At 46.4% G+C, this 24774-nt stretch overlaps 1 protein-coding gene across 2 annotated transcripts in view; it reads left to right on the plus strand.

The window, feature by feature from the left end:
* The window catches only part of CIRSR (corepressor of RBPJ and splicing regulator), a 259288-nt gene extending 235449 nt beyond the window's left edge, over positions 1-23839 (plus strand). Inside the window, exon 9 of one of the 2 annotated variants that reach the window (XM_085645265.1) lies at positions 22805-23839. In XM_085645265.1, coding sequence (XP_085501391.1) covers positions 22805-23426 — 622 coding nt within the window. In that variant the 3' untranslated portion in view covers positions 23427-23839. The remainder of the gene's footprint in view (positions 1-22804) is intronic. The other variant, XM_085645266.1, reaches the window with a different exon arrangement.
* The last annotated feature ends 935 nt before the right edge of the window (positions 23840-24774 follow it).

A 24774-nucleotide genomic window follows, 5' to 3' on the forward strand; every position in this document is an offset into this window, starting at 1 on the left:
ACGCGCATATCACAGGGCGCTCTTCACTCCTACATATGGGATGTCACATACGACACCAATAGACACACCGATGGACGTTTCAACCACACAGTTATCGACCTCTAGTTCATCATACCTTCCTTTCACTGTGATATCATGGAATGTAAATGGTCTAGGTGATAAAATAAAAAGGGGACTGGTCCTCCAATACATTAAACGTAAGGGCCCGGCTGTCGCGCTGATACAAGAATCACACTTGGTGGGCTCGGCTTGTAAGGCCCTGGATAGATAGGGCTACAAAATGACGGTGCACTCTGAATTTACCTCTGGTTCTCGGGATGTGGGGATTTGAATTAATAAACGCTTCCCACTGATACTGAAGGGGTCCTGAACGGATGAACAAGGACGATTTGCAGCGATAGCTTGTCAGTGGGAGGGACGGTCTTATAACCTGGTACCTATCTATATCCCACCGACACTACACCAGACAACCTTCCCGGCCCTGGGAAAATTCCTATTATCACTCCTGCAGCGCGAACTCATTGTGGGGGGAGATTTCAACGCTATGATGGATGCATCCATAGATAGAAAGCCCCCTAGGGACCCCAGCAGTGTAAACCTTAAATTAGTAGAATTTACTGATGCAATTGGTCTCATTGATATCTGGCACGCCAGCCACCCACAGGAGCGACAATACACTTTCCACTCCAGCGTTCATAACAGTCTTTTAAGGATCGACTACATATTTACATTGGCAATGGGGTTAGAAAGGGTATGAGAGGTCTCACACTTAGCCAGGGGCATCTCAGACCATTCATCGAGGCTCATTACGTATGCATCCTACACCCCGGGACGACGCCGTCTGTTTCCGCTTTACCCCAGATACCTTAAAAACCGTAAGATTGGGAAAGGTCTAATTAAAGCAACAGAGCAACATTTCGCGGAAAATGAACACTCAGTTTCATCTCCGATGACTATGTGGGAGGCATATAAAACTGTACTATGGGGCCAGGCCATCTCCCTAGTTGCAGGGCATAAACCGGTCCAGCGACAACAGATTGAGACTTTGGAATAGGGGGTATCCCAGGCAGAGACTGACCACGCCACAGACACCAATGACAACGCGGCACATAAGTTGCATTTAGCGCAACAGGAATACAGGGCCTATGCATGGGAGGAGACGAAAACCAAACTTACCAGTACGCAGCACAATATTTATGAATTAGGTGATAAAGCAGGCAAGCTTCTAGCCTGGCTCGACAGAAGGGAAAGAGCTAGCTGGTGGGTGGCACAACTCCGGTTGGAGACTGAGATCATAACCACAGACCCGCAGCAAATAGTTGACACAGCGGCTCATTACAAAAAGGTATACACGCCTCTGGCCACAGCCACAATAGAAGAAAATCTAGCCTTCCTAAAAGACATACAGCTGGCCCCATTGACCCATGATGCAGCTCAAGCTCTAGAAGCAGATCCGACCCAGGACGAGCTTACGCTAGCAGTAGAGGCATTACATATGGGAAAAGCCCTAGGACCCAATAGTATACCTGCAGAACTCTACAAGAAAGCACCAACACCGCTCATACCACACCTGCTCAATATGTACGAAGATAGTTTGGAGAAGGGCGAGTTGCCAAGGTATCCGCGCCTGGCGACAATAGTTGCAATACATAAGCCGGGCAAACCCCCGCAGGAAAGCATGCCTTACAGGCCATCTCCTTGATAAATGCGGACGCCAAAATACTCGCTAAAGCACTGGCCATGAGGCTACAGCCATATTTCACAACACTGATCCACCCAGACCAATCCGGATTTATGCCGAACCCAAACACATCGCTTCATCTAAGGAGATTACATAGTGTCATGGCGCGCAGGACTACTATCGAGGAGGACGCGATCATTCTATCCCTAGATGCCCGTATGGCATTCGACTTCGTCGAGTGGCCCTTTCTCTTCGTGGTCCTCCGCCAACTGGGATTCAGCCCAAAGTTCTGCGCGTGGGTGCAGCTGCTATACACAAAACCCCTGGCGCAGGTTGTAGTGAATGGTCGCATCTCGGCGGACTTCCCTCTGGGCAGAGGGACGAGACAGGGTTGTCTCCGCTCCTCTTTGCGTTGGTGCTGGAACCATTGGCAGCATGGATACGACAGGATCCGGTCATCCGTGGTTTGAAATGGGCTGTGGGATGGGAAGATCGCATTAGGCTATATGCGGATGATATACTATTATACCTGGCATCCCCTGCACATTCTATTAATAGCCTATTGGATATATGCGCGGCATATGGGCGGGTATCAAGCTACACCATAAATTGGGCAAAATCGCTCCTCTATGTACTCCACGGTCCCCAGCTGAGGCTCCCACATAACTGCAAAATACAGATTGCAGCCGATGGATTCAAATATCTAGGCATATATATAACGCATCAAAACACGTAGTTTATCGCAGAAAACCTCATGCAGCCCCTGGCGCCATTCCGCCGTGATGTCAAACACTGGCGATCACTACCGCTCACGCTACTAGGAAGGGCAGCCCTCTTTAAGATGATGGCGCTTCCCAGATTCCTATATGTCCTACAGATTACGCCGTTTCCGGTTTCCCTCGCATACTTTGCAGCGATAAACGCCGAAGTGACCAATCTGCTGTGGGACGGGAGGTCTGCCCGTATAGCCATGCATAAACTAGTAAGGGGATGGGATGACGGTGGCATTGCCCTCCCCAATATAAAAATATATTACTGGGCGTCACAGCTTACTGTAATCAATCAATGGCTTCACGCACCTCAAGATGAACCAGCGTTCCGCATGGATAGGCACCTCCTAGAAGCCGAAGGGATTATGAGGGCACCATACAATAAATCTAGGAGGACGGCTCTCACAGGTCCAATGGCGCACACCGTCCAAGTCTGGTTTGAGGCACAACGAACGATGGGATGGGAGGGGGTCCTAACGCAGGCCACGCCACTATGGAAAACCCGATGATTAGGTAAACTGCGAAATACCAAGGGATTCAGACAGTGGGATCTGATAGGCATCTCAAAGGTGGGAGATATAGAAAGGTGAGGTTGTCCCTTTTGCCCAGTTACGGCCCACTTACGGGCTGGCACAGACGGAAACTTTCCGATACAGGCAGATCAAACATGCGCTCATGGGAGTAATTCCACCAGGCACACAACTACCAGAGGCCTCACCGCTAGAGGACAAGCTTCTGACAGACCACTTGAGTAAAAAAGCCATTTCCCAAACCTACCGGAAAATAATAAATAATCAGCCACACCCCACGGCAGCCCTTAAGGAGCGATGGGAGACAGAGGTGGGAACACTGGAAGAAACAGATTGGCAGGAGGCAATCGTTTTCCCCAAAAGAGGTAGCGATACCTTCAAAACTAAAACTGATACAATTGGAAATTCTGCACCACACTTACTATATGCGAACACTTTTGCATAAATTAGGTACTACGGACACATCGCTCTGCCTGAGACAGTGTGGTGCATAAGGCACATTCTTGCACACGCTCTGGCACTGCCCGAAAATCACAACTTACTGGGAGGCGGTTATAAGTACAATTTTGCAGGTTACTGGAGTTATGGTTCCGTCGGAACCAAAGAGATCTCTACTTAACATCTGGGAGCCTACGGACCTCAATCATATGACTCAAGACTGGGCGACACTAGGCATGGCATTGGCAAAGCGAAATATAGCTCAGCACTGGGGATTGAGACAGACTCTTAGCCATCGCCAATGGTGTCGTGACGTGGACTGTGCAATGATAATAGAGAAATCAGTCTATGTCCACAGGGGATGCCCCAAAAAATGGACTTGGGTGTGGGGCAGGTGGCTTACTTTCCGTGGTAATATCTGTGAGCCCCCACAAGAGGAATCATTGTCAGATGTCAGTGACTAAAGGGCCAGAGAGAGGGTAATATGCTGTGTAATGTGACCCTTTACAGCTATATGGTTAATGCGTAAGAGGCAAACCTTACTGACTAATGTGAAAGATAAACTCATGTATAATAATTTGACACACCATGTATGCTCCATTGAATAGTACTGTAATGTACCAATTATAGTTAATTGCAAAATGCTAATAAAAATGTTTAAAAAAATATTTGTTCGAGGCATATGAGCTGCAGATTACACACTATGCATACATCGCCATCTGGTGTTCGGCCCGGATGTTTGCACTTGTTTTTGTCTTGGAAAGTCTTTGGAAGTCACGAGGTATGTGACTCCTCCTTTGGATCATAGTGCGCATGGGCATCGGCTCCATCCTCAGATTGTTTTTTTCCGCCATCGGGTTTGGATGTGTTCTCGCGTTCCAGTTCGGAACCGTTAACGGTTTTCTCTTTCTACCTGCAATCCTTCCCTTCTCGATGGTATTGTTTCAATCGCGCCTTCCCAATCCACATGACCCTTCAACTTCGAAGTCTTTGATTCCGGGCGTCGACAAAGGCCTTCGGGCCTACCTGGGCCTCATCTCCGGCTCATGGAAAGGACGCCATTTAAAAAGTGTCTTCGATGTGGGTCGAAGTTTCCCCACACCGACCTACATGAGGTGTGCAACCTCTGCCTCTCACCGGAGCACGAGGCCAGAGACTGTCCCGCTTGCGACTCCTTCCGCTCCAAGAAGACGATCTGGGACCGACGAGCTCGACGAACAATGGCGCGCTTGTCATCTTCGATCCCCGACGACATCTTCCAAGAGGGCGTCGATGTGCCGGAGCAAGGTCGGATCGAAGAAGCCATCATCAGCGCCTCCAAAGCAGATGATTCCGACGTCGAAGACATCACTCCAGCTCAAAGGGCCGTCAGTACAGACGTCGACCCCCGACCCCGATCCAAACCCCCCCCACGACACTATCAATAAAGGCTTCGGTACCACCTTCGGGCCCAGGTGCACACCGAGACACTGCTTCCCATGCCCCGCCTTCGGGCCCGGTAAAGAAGCCTATTAAGCCTTTAGGTGACTCGGGCTCGAGTCAACCTACCCTTGGTGCCGACAAACATACTCCGGCACCGAAGAAGAAGACGTCTTAGTCCTCATCCACGCCGACCGCTGCTTCCACATCAAAGCACTCGGCATCGAAGGCTAGCACTAGTTCCTCGGCACCGACAACACCCTCGGAGCCGACTAAAAAACTTCCACCAAAAGGCCCCGATTCTTCAGAGCCTAAGACCTCGGAACCGAAAAAACAACAAAAGGTTCCATCTGATAAAGACACTACCAAACTACATGGTTCCAAACCTAGAACCGCTACCGAGTCGACGCCGAAAAAGCTTACGGCACCGAAGCCCTCAACTCCGAAGGATCTGCCTCCCACAGAGGAACTGTTTCGTCCAGATCCTACTCAAGACTCTTGTGAAGGATCCTAAGACTGGTCATTTAATGCTTAGCATCAAGAAAAGACCCTCGGAAACGCCTGCGCCCGCACCACCACCAAAAAAGGGAGACTTTGCTACCTCTCCATTAAGGATCCCTTCTCCTCTTCCTCCTCCTCCCCCACCACACCACTCTCCTACACCATCACCTACCCCAGTAGATGATGATGACGACAACACCTCAGATGATTTTCCAACTGAAAACAGCGGCGGGCCCTTCTTGCCGCACCTCACACCAGTTCCTGCAATAATTGTAATGGTTATCGTGCAAGCTACCCCAAAACGCCAGCCGCTGTGTGGCGCTACTGTGCTCCAGATCAAACGTCAATAGAAAATGAGAAACGGGGGTGCACGAAAAAGAAAAGTCCGAAAAGGATTCTTTAAACTAAGTGTCCTTTTTAATTTTCATTTAAGTTTTGTAGGTAAAAAGTTGGTCAGCCAACGCGTTTCCTTCCCTCAACGGGAATAGGAGAATAGCTGGTACGGCGGCAGGCTCCTCATTAAGTGTGGAGCAATCCGTCGTGGCGGACAAACATACGTAACTCCGCCTCTTTATTTCGAAACTGCAAATGGACACACCATAACAGCGGACAAAAAAGTAAATTGTTTCTCCCTTATAAGAAAACTGCAGAAACACACAATAGCTAACAGCTACAAGTACAAGCTGTAATCCATTGCCACGGGCATCACAGCATTTCAGCCCGTGTGCACTAACCGGCAGTAGCCTTTACGGAGTGAAAACTACAGAAACACACAATAACTAACAGCTACAAATACAAGCTGTAATCCATTGCCACGGGCATAACAGCATTTCAGCCCGTGTGCACTCACCGGCAGTAACCTTTACGGAGTGATCGATACGACAACGTCTTCCTCGTTGCAGATTGCACAGCCCGCCATTGTAATTAAATGTACGTGACTCCGCCCGCTTAGCAGGATCTGACCAATTGAATTGAGTATAAGTCAGAGTGGTGGCCCCTAAGTTCCTAACCTAAATCGGCGGCCATTGTTAAGAGTTTAAGAACACTCACACAACCTGGTATCTATCTATATTTTTTATAAGGTTTCCTCTTATTTCTCTGCTTTCTTTCTTTTACTCTCCAAAAAATATATAAAAAAGTATATGTTTGTTACGTATAAATATTTTCTGAATTCCTCGTTTTTGGTGTCCATAAAACCTGATGAGGTTCAATCTTCTGTTTTTCAAAAGAATCTAACAGTCAGATAAATTCACAAACACCTTTTATAAAAAATCCTATTCGATTCTCGTTTTTCCAAAAAAAACTTTGTTTGTATACATGTTTTTAATGTGATATAAATGTGTCCAGTATTGATTGGTGTAATTTCATGGACACTTTTTAATGTTGTTGTAAATCTGTTTTGTCTGTATGATTTTCATATTGTATGGTTATTTGTTCATGTTGTAAGTCCTGTGTCTTGATTTATTGGTAATATCTATGTCATTTTTATCATGTTACAGCCCTGATGAAGTTCCCGTTGAGGGAATGAAACGCGTTGGCTGACCAACTTTTTACCTACAAAACTTAAATGAAAATTAAAAAGGACACTTAGTTAAAAGAAACCTTTTCGGACTTTTCTTTTTCGTGCACCCCCGTTTCTCATTTTCTATTAACACCTCAGATGATGCAGGGGGAGGTGCGGACGATCAACCCCTTGGGGAACCTACCCCTACTGGCTCCCCGGACCCCTGGGATGATTACAGTGTCCCAGACGTCCCTTACACCCCACATCCCTCCAGGCGACAATATCGGCTTCAACCAGCTCCTTCACAGAGCTGCTCAATACCACAGGGTTGCCCTTCATACAGACCCAGTAGAGGAAGATTTTCTCATGGACACTTTTGATACCACACAAAGGTCCACCTCAATTTTACCCATGCTAAAAGGGGTCATTAAGCATGCACCAGAGATCTTTAAAGACCCAGTGAGAGCTCGAGTCATCAACCCGAGAATAGAAAAAAAGTATAAGGCTGCTCCTACTGATCCAGTATACATTAAAGGCCCCGCACCACTAGACTCCTTGGTAGTCTCTAATGCAAGGAAGAGAGCAAATTCCCAAACATCAGGTGACGCACCACCACCAGATAAGGAATCAAAACTCCTGAACGCCTCTGGCAAACACACAACGTCACAGGCAGCAAACATTTGGCGCATTGCTAATACCCAAGTGCTGTTAGCCAGGTATGACAGGGCACATTATGATGAGCTTGAGTCCATAATGCAGCACCTCCCTGACAGGTATAAAAACAGGGCCAATGAACTCATACAGGAGGGTAAAACCATCACTAACACCTCCATCCGTTGTGCCCTAGATGTAGCAGATACTGCCTCAAGGGAAATAAACACCAGTGTCCTTTTACGCAGGCATGCCTGGTTACGCATCTCAGGTTTTAAACCCGAAGTCCAGAGTTCCATACTCAATCAGCCTTTTGATGAGCAACACCTATTTGGCCCAAATGTGGACGTATCACTTGAGAAAATGAAAAAGGATACAGACACGGCCAAGTCTATGGGAGCCTTGCAGTTGCAAGCTCCCAGACGGTCCTTTCGTCGCTCATCCTTCAGAGGCACCCATAGAGGCTACTCCTCGGATAGCCCCTCCACCTCTTACAAGGCTCCCACCCAATCCACCTTTACTAGAGGTTACCAAAGGGGTGGTTACAGGGGGGACAACAGCAAAGGCAGAGGCTAAAACAACAACTCCCGCTCTGCCTCCACCCCATGACTTCCGCCACTTCCCCCAGACCATTCCACTCCAGTTGGGGAAGACTCCACCAATTCCTCCATGCTTGGACAAACATCAATTCAGACAGGTGGGTGCACCAAATAATTCAATCAGGCTACTGTCTCCAACTAACATCTACCCCCCCAACCATACCACCCAAACACCGTCCAATGTCACAAGAACATCTGTTACTGCTAAAGCAGGAGGTAATCTCCCTCCTACAAAAAAAGTGCAATAGAACCAGTTCCCCTGCACCAACAAAACAAGGGAGTTTACTCCCTCTATTTTCTCATACTAAAGAAGGACGGCTCTCTAAGGCCTATTTTAGACCTCAGACCCCTAAACCTATACATACACTCAGACCACTTTCACATGGTCACACTTCAGCAGGTCCTCCCTCTGCTTTCCCAGGGCGACTTCCTTGCTACTTTAGACCTCAAGGACGCCTATTTCCACATTCCCATTCACAGCGCTCACAGAAAATATCTCAGATTCGTAGTGGACGGTCAGCACTATCAATTCAAAGTACTCCCATTCGGAGTCACCACAGCACCAAGAGTGTTTACCAAGCGCCTCTGCGGTGGTGGCAGCACACCTCAGAAGACAGCACATCCACGTCTTCCCATATCTAGACGACTGTCTCATAAAAGCCAGCTCATACAATCAGTGTGTACAACACACTCACGCCACTATTCAACAACTTCACGTCTGGGGTTCACAATAAATCATGCCAAGTCCCAGCTGCAACCGTCCCACAAGCAACAATACCTTGGTGCCACAATAGACACCTCAAGGGCGCTAGCCTATCCCAGTCCCGCCAGGATAGCAAGCATACAAGCTCTTCTCACCAAATTCCAACCGCAACACTCTCTTCCAGCTCCAATGTTCATGCAACTCATAGGGATGATGGCCTCTTGCATATTCATAGTGCCTCATGCAAGACTCCAGATGCGTCCTCTCCAAGAGTGCTTAGCACGCCAATGGAACCAGGCTCAAGGTCAGCTAACAGATCTGGTGTTGGTAGACGGTCGTACCCATCGCTCTCTGCAGTGGTGGAACACCAAGAACCTTTCCAAAGGGCGACTGTTCCTCGAGCCGGTTCCTCAAATAGTCATGACAGTGGACGCATCGCTCTCCGGCTGGGGAGATCACCTACTACATCACACCATACAGGGCAGGTGGACGCCTCAGCAAACGTTACTCCACATCAACCACCTGGAGCTACTAGCCATATTCCTAGCCTTGAAAGCATTCCAAAAACACATTTCAGGCAAAGCTGTCTTAGTCCACACCGACAACATGACAGCCATGTATTATATCCAAAAACAAGGTGGGGCACACTCTCTGCAGCTCTCTCAGTTCGCACAGAGCATATGGAGGTGGGCTATACCTCAGAACATTTTTCTCCTAGCCCAACATGTCCCAGGAGTCCAAAACACAATAGCCGATCTGTTGAGCCGTCAAACAACTAATCCACGAGCGGGAACTTCATCCACAAGTTCTTCAACCGTTTTTTCAGATGTGGGGGCAACCACAGATAGACCTCTTCGCCACCCACCAAACAGCCAAATGCCCAAACTTCGCCGCCAGGTATCCTCACCCATTGTCCAAAGGCAATGCGATATGGATGAACTGGTCAGGCAGATTTGCATACGCTTATCCGCCTCTCCCACTCATTCCACTAGTTACACAACTCTCCGTAGTTCCGCACCAAAAATTACACCTCTCTCCACACCTCCTAACCCAGAACCATGGAGAGATACAGCACACAGACCCAGCTCAGCTCAACCTAGCGATCTGGCTCCTGAAGTCTTAGAATTCGGTTACCTCGACCTTCCTCCTGACTGTATGAACGTCATCAAAGAAGCTAGACGGCCTACCACTACAGCATGCTATGCAGCCAAGTGGAAATGATTTGTAATATACTGTCATAACAACAACACTGATCCCCTAGATGTGTCTATCCAACACATCATAGGCTACTTACTACACCTCCAAAGATGCAACTTAGCCTACACGTCTATCAGACTGCATCTTGCTGCCATAGCAGAATATCTACAAAATAAAAAGCATCTATCACTTTTCAGAGTACCTGCCATAAAGGCACTATGGAAGGACTCAAAAGAATAATTCCCCCCAGAGTACCACCTTCACCTGTGTGGAATGTAAACATCGTTCTCACAAGGCTAATAGGGCCGCCATTTGAACCTCTACATAAATGTGAGCTACAATTCTTAACATGGAAAACTGCTTTCCTAGTAGCTATTACTTCTCTACGAAGAGTTAGCGAACTACAAGCACTAACTATTCAGGAACCCTTTCTGCAAATGCATCATAATAAGGTTGTTCTCCGAACTAATCCTAAATTCCTCCCTAAAGTAATTTCTCCCTTCCACCTCAATCAATCTGTGGAGCTGCCTGTATTCTTCTCGCAGCCACAAACAGTCGCAGAAAGAGCTCTTCACACCTTAGATATCAAAAGAATCAATTAACAAAGAAAGCGCCAGTTTTTTGGGGGGATCCCGACACGTTGTCGGGAGCCCCCAAAAAAACTGCGGTCTAACTATGGAGTTTATTCATGTACTGTCAAGACTTCTGACGCAAGCCGGCCGTGGATTTCCAAACCAAGATCCACCGAGAAGGATAGATAATAACATAAGAATAAACCATTTAATATAAAGAATTGGTCCTGCATGACCCATAGTGGTTCCAAGTCAACTGTTCTTGTGAATCAACAGCATTGCCTCTGAAAGCATTAGATGCAGCTACGCTGGTCCTGATGAGAATCCCCGCAAGAGGAGGGATTCGAAACGCGTTGACCGTGTTGTTTTAGGCCAGTCTAAAAAAACAAAAAACGAATGGTGTATTATTCGCAGTTTGGATAAATTTATGTTTTTGATGGCCTTTTCTTTGTTTAATATGTAAATATTATGTAAATGTTGTGTATAGAGTGTGTCTGGATAGAGAGTGGAGTGCGTAGTGAGAAGTGTGGGAAGTCTGAAAGATGTGAATGGGGGCACTGTCAAAATGAATGAGACTGTGAGAATGCATACAGATAGTATCAGTGTTGAGTCAACATAGGCTTTGGTGTATGTGAGAGAAATAAAAGGTTGCCTATTTAGGTTAAAAGGTGTTGGTTTGTATTTTGGATAAAGAATCAATGTAGATCGCTAAAAGCTTTTTGGATTAAATCCAACTGAAAAAGTGGTTGATTGTGTCATTGTTTCATTCAATGCACTGAGAATGAATTGGGACTAAAAGTGCAGCATTGGCACTTTCTTTGTTAATTGATACTACTAGGCTTGGCCTTGCTGCCTTTAAGCCAAAACCCTGGATTGTTTTTTAGATATCAAAAAAGCACTGCTGTACTACATAGAGAGAACACAACCTTTTCATAAGACAGAAAACAACTATTCGTGTTTTTCTCACCACCACACAAGGGCAACCCCATATAAAAATCTGGGATAGCTAGGTGGATTGTCAAATGCATACAAATTTGTTACCACAAAGCAAAACGTACATTATCTGTTCCTCCTAAAGCCCACTCTACACGAAAGATAGTGACTTCAATGGCATTTTTAGGGAACATTACCTTAGACGATATCTGCAGAGCAGCTACATGGTCTACACCGCACACATTCACAAAACACTATTGTGTCGATGTGCAAACTAAACAAAAAGCTAGTGTGGGCCAGGCTGTACTCAAAACACTATTTCAAACTACTGCAACAGATACTGGTGGTGGCCGCTAGTAGGGGATACTGCTATACAATCTATGCATAGTGTATAATCTGCAGCTCATAGACCTCGAACGGAATATGCTACTTACCAGTATGCATCTCTTCTTGGCATGTAGAGCTGCAGATCTACACACGCCCACCCGCCTCCCCGGCTACCTTTATCTGTTCCAGTATTATCTTACTTAGATACACCATACATGGGCATTCTTCCTGTTTCTTACAAAGCTCCATCATTTCCCTGCTGGCGAAAAACAATCTGAGGATGGAGCCGAAGACTTCAAATGACTTTCCAAGACAAAAACAAGTGCAAACATCCGGGCCCAACACCAGATGGCGATCTATGCATAGTGTGTAGATCTGCAGCTCTACATGCCAAGAACAGATGCATACTGGTAAGTAGCATATTCCATATATATAATTCAGGCCTTTAGAGTGTCAGTAATTCAGTATTACCTTTGAGTGGTACAGATGGTACTATTGTGTCCCTTTATAAAACAGTATCACATATAAGTTCAACTCCCTGCTCGTTAATCACACTGGTGCTGTCCCGCTTCCTCACATCACCCCCTCTTATGACTGAATTCCTTCCCCCTGTGACAAGGCCTCAGTAGCCATAGTCTGTGGATCTGAATTTGCATCACCAGATCTGCTTAAAAAGTATGTTTTGTATGGCTCCCAGTAACCCCTGGGACGGCTTCTGGGAGAAAGCAGCTCGCTATACGTGTCACATTGTGTATTACAGTACAGCATGTCTGCGTGCTAATCTTTAAGTCGTGGTAGTGGGCCTCTCATCCAGTGAATTGCCACCCGACACTTAGCTAGAAAGAGTCCAATTGCCAACAACAGGCGTACCTGCTTGGCAATGGAAAAATCCCACCCGATTAGCGCCATCTTGGGGTATGGTTCTAAATCTGTGCTAATGATGGTCCCCAACACCTGGAACACTTTACCCCAGTACTGGTAGATCCCCGGGCATTGCCATGCTAAATGCCAGAACCCTGTGCCCTCCACCGCGCATCTAAAACAGCTAAAGTTTTTTGCTAATCCATACCAAAACTGACACTCAGGGGTACAGTAAGCTCTGTGCAAAAACTTAAAGTGGATAAGTCTGTGCCTTCCATTTAGTGACACTGATCGGGTGCGGGTACAACAATAGTGCCATTCCTTATCACTATGTGGACCACCCAGATCAGGCTGCCATTCCGGTCGAACTCGTAGGACTTCAGACTTACATGTGTCTTGTAAATTAGTGTAAAATGTAGTGATCAGTTTAGAAGGCTCTTCAGTCTTTATTAGTGAAGTAAGTGCCCCCATTATCTGCGGCTCCAGCAAGTCATCGCCTATAAGGGCACGCCACATGTGCCTAGCTCTGAAAACATGAAATAATACTGTGCCCGCCGGTTGCCTGTCTTTCTGTTGTAGCTCCTCCCAGGTTGCCAACCCACTGTCTTACAAAAAATCACCCATCACATTAATACCTATGGTTTGTAATGCCTGTCTCGCCCCTACATCTTGGCCTATTGGGAACCATGAACACCACTGGAGGGGCATTTCTGGAGTGTATATAAAGGCTCCCGCCTGCACGTATGACCGCTTCTGCCAGGCTTGTGTAGTAACCGCTATAGAATTAAAGACCTGCGGCCTCTGAGGCGCATATTGTGTGAGCGTTTGGGGCAGTGAGAGAGGTGCCCTGCGTTCCTTTCCAGATATAAAAAGGGTATGTCTTTTGGGCCGTGTATCCAGTAGTGAGCAAATGTACTAATCGCTGCCCTATAATATTTCTCCAAATCCAGCGCTCCCAGCCCACCTTTGGAGAGGAGTTTCGGAGCGGAATAGGTATGTTTTGAAATAGGAAAAGGAATCTTGGCAGTATCACAATTTCCATGAGAGAGATTCTTCCCATCAAGGAGAGTGGAAGTTTAACCCACTTATCTATGTTTTCGGTCAGCCGCTGAGTAGCTCTTCCATAGTTTTCCTGCATCACTACTGCAGGGTCTGTGTGAAATTGTATACCCAGATACCGCACCGCTTGCTTGGTCCAGTAAGGGGAACTTCAGCTTTGTGGTGGCAGGAGTGAGAGGGAAGATGATGGACTTATCCCAATTTATCCGCATCTCAGAGTAGTCTCCAAATTGTACCATCTCTCGCAATAGAGGGGAAAGGTTAACTTCCGGGTTGTAAACGTATAATAAGGTGTTGTCTGCATATGCTGATATATTTAACGTATACTCAGGGAAACTCAGTCCTCTGTGCATGTGATATTCACGAATGGCACAAGCCAATGGCTCAACTAAAATCGCATATAATAGAGGTGATAGAGGGCAACCCATTCGCGTTCCCGGGTAATATCAAATGATTGAGAAACTTCATCAACTATCCTCACTCTAGCTGTGGGTAATGTGTATTGTACTGCCACTAGACGGAGAAATATATCTCGGACTCCTTTTTTTGTAGCACCGCAAACATAAAATTCCACTCCACAGTGTCAAATGCCTTCTCGGCATCGAGAAAAACTGCAGCTGCCTTCACGTCAGGATTCAAGTTCTGTACAGTACCAAACAACGTTCTAAGATTTTGTGATAGGTTACGACTGGGGACAAACCCCGCCTGTTCTAGTCGAACAATACAACAGGAGCGCCAGCCTATTAGCCAGTATCTTTGCATAGAGCTTGGCATCAACATTAAGCAGAAATAGGGGCCTGTAAGAGGAGCAAGTATTAGGTGATGTACCTGGTTTCAACAGGGTGACAATTATCGCTTCCCGCATACAAGGCGGCATGGTGCCAGATTCCACCATTGCTTCATATAACATTTGTAAATGGAGGATCAACAAATCTTGGAACTCCTTATAAAAAACTACAGAGAGACCATCCGCTCCCAGAGCTTTCCCAATTGCCATTCCCCGCAGTGTGTCCCGTATCTCATCAGATGTTATGGGTGCCATTAAGTGTTCCCTATGTTCAGTCAATAGCCATGGTATTTTGATGTATGATAAGTACTCCTCTAATGTGGCCTTGTCAGTAGGGACTCGAGAAGTGTATAATGTTTGGTAATAAGATCCAAAATGGGCAGCTATATCTTCTGGAGTGCGTATCGGGTCTCTGTTATCGTTTGTCATGCCCACCATTTTATCTAGTTCCCTCTGGGGTCGCAGTAGGCCTGCTAGAGTGGCGCCAGGTCATTCCTGTTCCCCATAGCAGCGGGCCGTTGCATATTATCCCATGTGTTTGACTTCGTCATTGGCTTAGTCAATGAACTCGGCCAATTTCTGCTTAAGGTCAATAGTAGCTTGAGCGGTCCCATCTCCCGTCATACTCTGTTTTAGTTGACCTATTTCCCTTATCAGCGTTCCTAATCTGCTACAAATGGAGCGCAGAACACCTGCATGTGTGGAAATTGCCAGCCCTCTAATGTAGACTTTAAATGGTTCCAATACCGTGACAAACGTTGATACCATCCCTGTTATTTGTAAAGAAATGTTCTATTGCTGACACCAACCCTTCTTTGAACACAGGGTCCAAGAGGGAATAAGGTGGAAATCGCCATATGAACGGCGAGATTCGTGGGGCCTTGTATTGTAAAGCAAGACGGACAGGGGAGTGGTCTGAATATGTACGAGGGAGGTGTGCACATGTCACTACTCTAGAGTAGGAGGAACCTCAGGTCTCTCCGTGTGCAAAGGGCCACCACATACCTGCCCTGTTAATCTTGTAGCAAGCCTGTCATCTCCACTCCCGCTTTCCTATCAACCCAAATCAAAACCCCTCTGGCATGAGATGTGTAATCCGCAGAATAACAAATCCCCTGTAATTTGCGATGCACTTCCCTACTGCACTCTGGGGTAAGATGTGTCTCCTGTAGAATTGTGATTGCCACAGAGTGCTGCTTTAAGTAAGCGCCCACCCGTCTAACTTTCCTATTATCATTTAATCCACGAACATTCCAGGTCATGAGCTGAATTACCTGCGCTGACTCACCTAACGTTACCATTGGTAATACTTGCACATTTCCATGAACAAACTCTTCTTCCCTATAGTTTGTACTGTGTGTGGCTGTTGTTGCACGTTTACCTCAATGCGCACCTTCCTGCTACTATAACTGCCTTTCCCTCCCACGCCACGAGAACCCCCAACAGTCGTGGCCATCTGATCTGTCCACCCGTCCCCTATCACTTGAAACAAAAGAGAATCCCAAAAAGAACAATGTAAATGGTGTGATACACTTGGGGGCAGATGTTGCCATCCTGTCTATCTCCCTACACCACCCTTATGATACTGATAACCACATTTAACTTTATCGAAGTGTCACTGTGTGGGGCTGTACCCCCATGCGGCCTGTAAACCCATGTTCAGATCAAGCAGTCCGATATACTGCACAATGCCAGTTTCCTGGGGATTCTAAGTCTATGCTTTCGAATTGTAGTGGAGCTCACAGGAACCTCCTCAAGCATGTTCTTGTGTACCTGTGTTACCTTCAATATCCATTTCCAGTCAAACTGTGAGCCATCTAAGGTCCGTCTCGATAGTCACTCTTCAGAGTCAGGTTCTTCCAGAGCCTTCGGGGAGCCCTCCATGTGCGCTTGAGAAGATCTTGGCGAACTCTGGTGCTTCAGGCGTTGTTGCTTGTCTTTGATGAATCGAAGCACAGTTTCAGGATCCGTGAAGAATTGCATTTTACCGTCTATTTTTACTCTCAACTTTGCCTTGTACAGCATGCTGTACTCCAGGTATAGGTCCCAAAGTTTCTTTTTCACCGGAATGAAGAGTCTTCACGCTTCTTGTACTTGCACGGTGAAGTCGGGGAACAGGGATAATTCCATTCCTTCGTGACGAAGTGTTCCCACTTCTCGGGCCTTTCAGAAGGCCGCATCACGGTCTCTATAATTTAGCAATCTTGCTATTATGGGCCGAGGGGCAGCTCCCGGTATCGGTCTGGGTGCCAAGGAACGATGCGCACGCTCCACCACCAATATGTCCGAGAAGGTATTCCGGCCCAATAGGTCTACAAGTAGCCTCTCAACAAACCGCTCCATATTTCCGATGTTGGACGACTCCGCAACCCCCAAAATGTGGATATTATTTTGTTGAGATCTCGCTTCGAGGTCCTCTGCCTTGGATTGTAGAGCTCACAGGATCTTATACCTCTCTGTATCCGTTTCTGCGTCTGCTCGAATGACATCCTCCACATCCCAGATGCGTTGTTCCGCCACACGTCGAGCCTGCCGCCATGTTTATCCAGTCTCTCTGACATCCTGTCCATGCGGAATGAGAGTGCATCTATTTTACTGTCTCTCTTAGAGAGTCTTTGCTGGATTGTACGAAACGCCTGCTTCATATCTATGTCTGCATTCGCATCTGGGTCGTCCAAGGCAGGATCATGTTCAACAGGCGTGGACTCTTTTGTTCTAGGAGTTGTGCGAAGCTCGAATTGCAGCTTGGGCTGAAGTTTATCCATTTTGCCCATGATTGCGGTGCCGCTGTAGCGCAACTGTGCCTGTCGGGCGTAGCACTGGTATAGGGTAATGTGCACTCGAAGATCCAGCAGAGCCTCGGGCCCCAGTGCAGGACAGATATCAAGGGCGGCCACCAGAACCTTGTTATTGACACTCACCGAGTGTCTCTTTAGGTTAATGGCGGGGGGGAGTGGTTAATACACAATTGCAGCCTCCTCATGCACTCATAGGGCTAATGGACACAACGGATCACCAGTTCTTATGGTATTCGCACTCCGCTGCTCCCTCCAAGAGTGCACTCTGGATAGCACAATATTTAGGATGATCCCAGTCACAATTTGTACACTTATGAAGGCTCCCCTCCAGCAGGCTCATCCACCGCAGTGTAGTGCACGCTGCCCTACAGCAGTTCCGAGTTGAACAGTCAGTATTTTAAGCTGCCACTTGGTAGGCAAATATCGCCAAAGATCCTGCCCCCCGCAGTCCTGTTTTTGCTGGTAGCAGGCCGCTTGCCGGATAGTTCGTGCCTTTGCCCCGCAGTGTTTCTTACCGCTATCTCCGGCGATGCAGCAGGAGACCCCGTTGCAGATTCCCGATCGCCGACAGCACCCCGCTCGATCAGACTTGCCCCTCGTTGGTCAGCTGGATTAGACCGTGTCGCACCAGATGCATTGCCACCGGTCTTTGATTGACACTTCTCGCCGCTCTGCCGGATCCGAGAGCACGTCCCCGAAAGGGCCGCGGCAAGCCTCCGGATAGCCGGGTAACCTCCTAGCTCTGTCGCCTGTAATGCGTCACAGACCACAGCTCGGGTTTAGCTGCTACGATTCAGACAGCGTTTGGATCATCGGAGAGCACTTAGCAGCAATTACAATATTCCCCCACACAGCAACGAGATATAAAGGATTTGCAGGAGTATTATACAGTGTTATATTCTGTGCCACTTTTCTCTTGTAACGTAACTAGCTCTATTGTACAGCGCTCTAACACCTTTGGGTAATGTCCGCGCTTTATAAAAATGCACTAAATAAATAAAATTAAAAAAATAATAATAATTGGTGGCGATCAGGAGAGCTCTCCTAGATCGCGGCCATCTTGACGACAGACAAACTCCGCCCCCCATTTGGGATGCCAGCAAACTCACTCTTGAAGAACCCTTTGTCACATTTTGAGGTGACATGTTGACATGTGTACTTGAAACCTAGTTTGGAACTATTCTGCCTTCCTTATTGCACACAATGTGAATTGAAATAGCTCTAAAGTAAGGGCTAGTTTTTTCTGAGTTTGTTATAGCGCGAACTAGTCCAGTCAGTCAGTCCAGTCAGAAAGCTTTATTTCGATAAGAATTATCATAAAAGCATATACAAAAAAGCATAGTAAAAATAGAAGTTCATTAGGGAACAAATTTTACAGCAGATCGTGATAATAGCTTAGTGGCTGATTTAAAAAAGACATGTTACAAATACAATTTAAAAATACGATTTAAAAAGACATATGTAAAAAAGACAATTCATTATATCAACTAGTGCAGTTATTAAGTTTGTTTCTAATGATCCAGGACCAGCCCAGAAATTTGGCCACAGCACAGACTAACACCAAACTTGTGTCAGAGCGAAGAATACGTAGGGCGACACGATAGTTCGAAATGCCCAGGAGACGGCAGGCAGGGGCTAACCATCTTTTTCTTGGGTTACTATACACTGGGCATTCAAACATAATGTGAGCTGTACTTTCTACTTTTTCAGGACATGTCGGGCAAGTAGCGGGGGTCTGGTAGGGAGGCTTCCATTTGCTAGTAAATTCGCGAGTAGGGAGGATCTCAAGTCTGAATTGAAAGTACAGTGCTCTGTCCCTAGGTTTTAATATAAACTCAAGGAAGGGCTCAAAGTTAACTGTCTGCTTAAAGGTGTAGAAAGCTTCGGTTAATCTTCCAAGACTTGAGCTACCAAGATCCTGGTTGTCAATCCAGGCCCAATATGCTTTTTTGAGATCCACCTTGCTCACGGGGGCTCCATGCTCCCAAAGGTCGTTAAGACCAAGCTGGATAAGAGATTTTTTGATATTACGAAGCCAGCTTATTTTTTGAGAGCCAGCTGTGTTCATAATTTCTCTCAAGCCTTCGGTATATTTTGCTAGCTCCGGGGTGCGCCATAGGCGAGCCCAAAATAACAGAGGGCGTAGCCTAACAATATCTTTAAATGAACGCCTGCCCAGATCACTAAAGAAAGGTTTCAAAGGAGTACCCCTAGGCATTGATACTAGTTCTCTTAGAAATTTATTCTCGGACAGAGTAAGTTCATCTGTGTTTTCGAACCCCCAAAGTTCGGCTCCATATATGGCCGAACCTACTGCTTTGGCCTGGTAGATCATTGATGCGGGAGTAATTGGCTTGCTCCTCGAGGAGCGATGTTCTTTAGCAATTACCCCTGCGGCCCGTTTGTGATTAAGCAGCATTTTGTGAATGTGGGGCTTCCAACTCAGAGTGTCAGAGATCCTGATACCTAGATAGTCAAATAATTTGACATATTCAAGGGGAACTCCATCGGACAAAATAGATACACTAGGTGATTTACGAGATTTAAAAGAGAGGAGCTTAGTTTTTGATGTGTTAATGACCAGACTTCTCATTGAACAAAACAAATAAAATCTATCTAAAAGCTTCTGTAACCCTGCCGGTGTCTAAGATATCAGCAGGGTATCGTCAGCAAATAAAAGAGTGGGGACTTTTTCCCCCACCAAAACAGGTGCGTCCGCCGGGACTTCTAGCAGAAATTTCACCACTCCGTTCACAAAAAGGGAAAAAAGAGTGGGCACTAGTACACAGCCCTGGCGGACTCCTCTGCTGACTGGGATCTTATCAGTTCTCTGAGCCTGACTACCCCATCTCACCCTGGCAAAATTCCCCTCATGAAGGCGTACCAGGAGGTCGAGGATATAAGGTGGAAGACCCAGGTTGGACTAGTCCAGAAAGTATCCGAGCGCTTTACATGAGCACCAGTTGTGTTACAGAAAGACGCATTCAATTTTGTTAGTCACGAGGAGATTTAGTGATTTGCTCAGAATCACAGGATGTTGAGTGTCCCTGCCAAGACTCGAACTTGGTTCCCCAGCATTGACGTCGATCGCTTTACCCGTTAAGCCACATCCTCTATTAGCCTCTGTAATGATACACACTCCAACCCCGTCTCCAAATAGGCATCAGACACCACACAGTGATCTGGCAGTGGCAGTGGCAGTGGCAGTGGCAGTACCCCGCGTCAGAGACTGGAAGGGTCCATGACTGAATGTGTGTTTGCATGGGTAAATTAGGAGTCACTGCATTGAGAGCAAAATATTTAAAAAACGAAACTGCGGGAGCCTTGTTTGGTGCAGACATTTAAGGCTGGAGTTTTCACGAGTTGGTGATTAGTGAAGTACTAGGAAAAAGATAACCAGCGCCGATTTCTGCTGCATTTTTTATTTAGGTCTGACAAGAAGGCAGTGTCTCCCAACCTAAAAAAATGGCACCTTCAGTTCCATGCATGTCCCCAAGCTATGTTGCCTGCCATAATATCCCACTTTCCTTTCCCAGAAACTGCATTTATGGAAAGGGAGGCACACAGCATCAGTAGCCTTTCTGTTGGCATTGTTTTACAGGATTTACTTGTTCGCGTGTTTTTTTTATTGGGCACAGAATCCAGGTGGGAGGAAGTCAAGTTGCTTGAGCACCTTCCTACCTAGCTAGCTGATCAACTCTCAATAGGATAACTCTGCAGTTCCATTTTAGGAGTGATGCACTGATGGTTCCATGTAAGTTCATGGTAACACTACTCCAAATTCATGATTTGAATGTGTTAAGAAGCCAAAGCCAGCTCCACGCTACCAAACCTTGCAGATGGCTGGCCGCAGCTTGAGATAAATATTATGGCCGCAATTACAGGACTTGAAGACTTTACAGGGTAATAAAAGCAGTTATTTCCAATTTTAACTCCCATTAGAATCTTTGCTATCATCTACAATAATACAACTGCTGAAGGGATTTACATCAAACTTGGCTGGAACTAGAACCCTGATAGCGCCTTTACTTGGTTTTGTGTAAATCTGTTCAGCAGGTAATAAGAAATTAGTGTTGGCAAAATATGTGGCATTAACTTCGATGAGTTAAAAGTTAGAGTTATGTAAACCATCCATGTGTAAATGCTCCCTGGATTCTAAAATCCACAGAGGATTCATGAATCCATTATAAAAAGAAAATGAAAATACAGGAACACCATTGGGCAATGGAGCTTTTTCTCCTGTCATCCATTACAGATTTGCAAAGCTGGCTGTGGATTTGCTTATCTGTCGTGCTGTGACTGGCTGGCCATCACAGAACAAAATTCTGTTGCATAAGGCTTAAGGGAGCAGGCTGATCCCAAGGCCAATGGGAGTGAAGGGGGGTGGTTCAAAGACACCATCCAGCTACTAATTTTTCTTTTTAAGTACCTTTTTATGTTGGATTCACAAATCCAGTATTGGATTACCGAATCCTTGACCTTCCCATTACCCTGGGTATTGTCCAGGGGGTTTCAGAATTAGATAATATGATTCAGGATTCTCAAATCTTTGGAAATTTGGAGAAAATTATTTTGGTGCACCTGAGCTTCTCAATGCCAGTGACTATGTGCATCAGGGATTTTGCATATGTGGTGAGTGTGCGCAGCTCCCGATCATAGCCTAAGCCATGCCCCAGACCCTGCCAAAGGCTATGCCAACAAGAGTTGTCCATCTGCAGTGGCTCTGCGGCCAACCTATGCGGGCAGTTCAAAGTGTGTGTGGGGGGGGGGGTTCATCACCGATGGAGGTTTGAGCACAGGATCTGAATGTAGAACAGACCGCGCTGCCATCCCCAGCTGCACAGAGTGGGAGGTCTTGTGCAGTTGTGATTGGCTGCTCACAGTTAATTGGCAAAGCCCTGTGGCCAAAGCAAACTTGAACACTCAGCAAAGCCCCCTGCACAGCGGGGTTGGCCGCCAGGAGGTTTGGGTACAGGGTGCATCCGTATGCCAGTCTCTGCACCCAGCACATCCTGTGGCCAACCTTTGGCTGTGTGCAGCACGGTTGGCTGTTAATGGGGGTTTGAGCACAAGGCCTAGCGAGAAGCCAGACCCTGCAGCCAAACTCCCATGGGTGGGCACCTGAGCTTTTCAACAGGGGTAAGTCCACTCAATCTACACACAGCCAAAGTCCATAAGCATTGCATTTGGTGTGCGAGTTATGGCATGGCTGTTGTGGGAGTTATAATTTTTGGAGCTAACCATAACTGGTGAATTTCAATGTTTTTTTTTGGTTTTTATTCGCAATCTTGGCTGTCCTGTAAATGTGTTTTATGTGAATTAATGTTTGTGTAGTTTTTATCATGATTTTTTGGGAAACATAAAGCTGGTGAGATGCTAAATAGGTCTCGAGGCCAGACCTTAAAATGTACACATATTGTGAAAATACTGCAATTTACAAACATTGTCTAACCCCATTTCTTTTAATTTTTTAGAAAATTGGACCGTCTTGAGAAGAAAAAGAAAAAAAAGAAAGATAAAAAGAAAAAGCTTGAAAAGAAAAAAAGCAAAAGTAAACACAAGAAACGCAAGAGCAGCGCTTCCTCTTCATCCAGTGACAGTACAGAAAGTAGCAGTGACAGTGAGGCTGACAACAAGGTTAGAACTCACACAAAAAATGCAACCAAGGTTCCAGAGGAGAATAGCAGCGATTCTGAGGGAAAAACAGAAAAACGCAATAGCACTGTTCCCAGACCTCGTCATAATGGAGAAGGGGGTAGGGAAATGCCAAATACCAGCAGATATGACAAGAAAAGAGAGCAGCCAACAGGCATAAATCAACACCAGGGTGAAGGCCAAGGTGACCGGCGTGAGCGGGACAGCAGGCATGAACAGGACAGCAGGAGCCACAGAAGAAGAGAAAAGTCACAAAGTCCACGCAGAGGTCACAGGCAGAACAAGGGAAGCAGGAGCCCCACATATGATGGACACAGGCAACGGAAGGCCAGGAGCAGGACCCGCAGCCCAGAGGGATACAACGAGAGAATGAAAGATGAAGAGCGCCACCGAAGACAATCTAGCAAAGAGAAACAAGAGAGACGACGAGACAGAAACTGATAGCGCCTGGAGCAGCACTCTCAGATTAAGAATGAACTCCTCATTTAGAATAGATTTAATGAGGGTTACAATGTGTTATCCTGCATTAGGCAAAGATGTGTTTTATCATCTGCTCATGTATTGTATTTGTTTTTCACATTTGCTATGTTTTCCACTCATGAAGCATTTTTTCTTTTTTTCGGACTGCAGACACTAAACCCCAAGTGTGTACTGGATTATTATTTGAAACCGGAAAATTTTAAACCCCACGTGTTATCTTTTTAAACGTCGTCCTTAATATAAATGCTTAATTTCTCTACACAGACCGCGTACTGCAAGAAGATTGTGCATATCTTGAGAACTTGTACAAAATGTTGTGTACATGTGATAACAACCTCGTTGACCGCCTTCAAAAATAAAACTATTGTAAACTATTTCCTCCATTTCAATTTGTGATCTAAATATCCTGTACTGTGACATTTGGAGCACTGTATTGTGTGCAAACGTTGGGGTGTATGGGGCCCCATGCAGCACCGTGTTACTTTAAGCTGTAATGCTTGTATGACTTACCTCATAAGTCCTAGTCTTACTCTTGGAAGGGATCTTCAGATATAAAGTATGATGCTGTAATACAGTCACGCCAACCACAGCCTGGTGCCACAAAGCTGGGCAACATTGTCGACATTCTCCTGATGTAACAAACGTCTACATGAAGTCAAGGCTGGTGGGCAAGGCAAAAGACTATAATGGATAGAGGAGAACTAGAAGGAAATCGTTATAAGACGGAACCACGCATGCCGGGTCAGCGCAGTCTTAACCACAAAAGTCTTCACCATGCATGCCTGTACAACAAAATATGCGTTGTTGAGGCATTTATGGCAAATACATATGCATGGTTACAATTTATGACCCCTGCCCTGAGCCCTAAAATGCCCCCTGGGCAAAAATCTACTCTGACCCAGCCCCTTCGCCGCTCTGTCCCGACCCCTTCCCCCCCACCCTGAACCCTAAAATGGCCCCCTAAGCCCAAAAAACTAACCCGATCCCTTACCCCCACCCTAAGTCCTAAAATGGCCCCCAGGCAAAAAAAGACCTTCCTCCCCGGGCTCAGAACTAAAACTACCCCCCTCCCTCCTGAAAACCAACCCCTAACACCAAGTCCTAAAAAATTCCCTGCTGCTCCAACCCTAAAAACTATCCCTTCGTCCCCGCATTGAGACCTAAAACTAACCCCTCCCGCCTGTATGCATATGCATGGTTAAGGCAAACATGGTAGCGCTTGACTTGTTTGAGCGCGCGTTGCTGAGGCTGCGTTGTTCCGGACATTTCCTGAAGTAAATGGGGACACTGGTAAGTAATCTAGATTTTC

This window comes from Triturus cristatus, chromosome 3_1 (assembly GCF_964204655.1).
Source record: "Triturus cristatus chromosome 3_1, aTriCri1.1, whole genome shotgun sequence".
NCBI classification, from domain to species: Eukaryota; Metazoa; Chordata; class Amphibia; order Caudata; family Salamandridae; genus Triturus; species Triturus cristatus.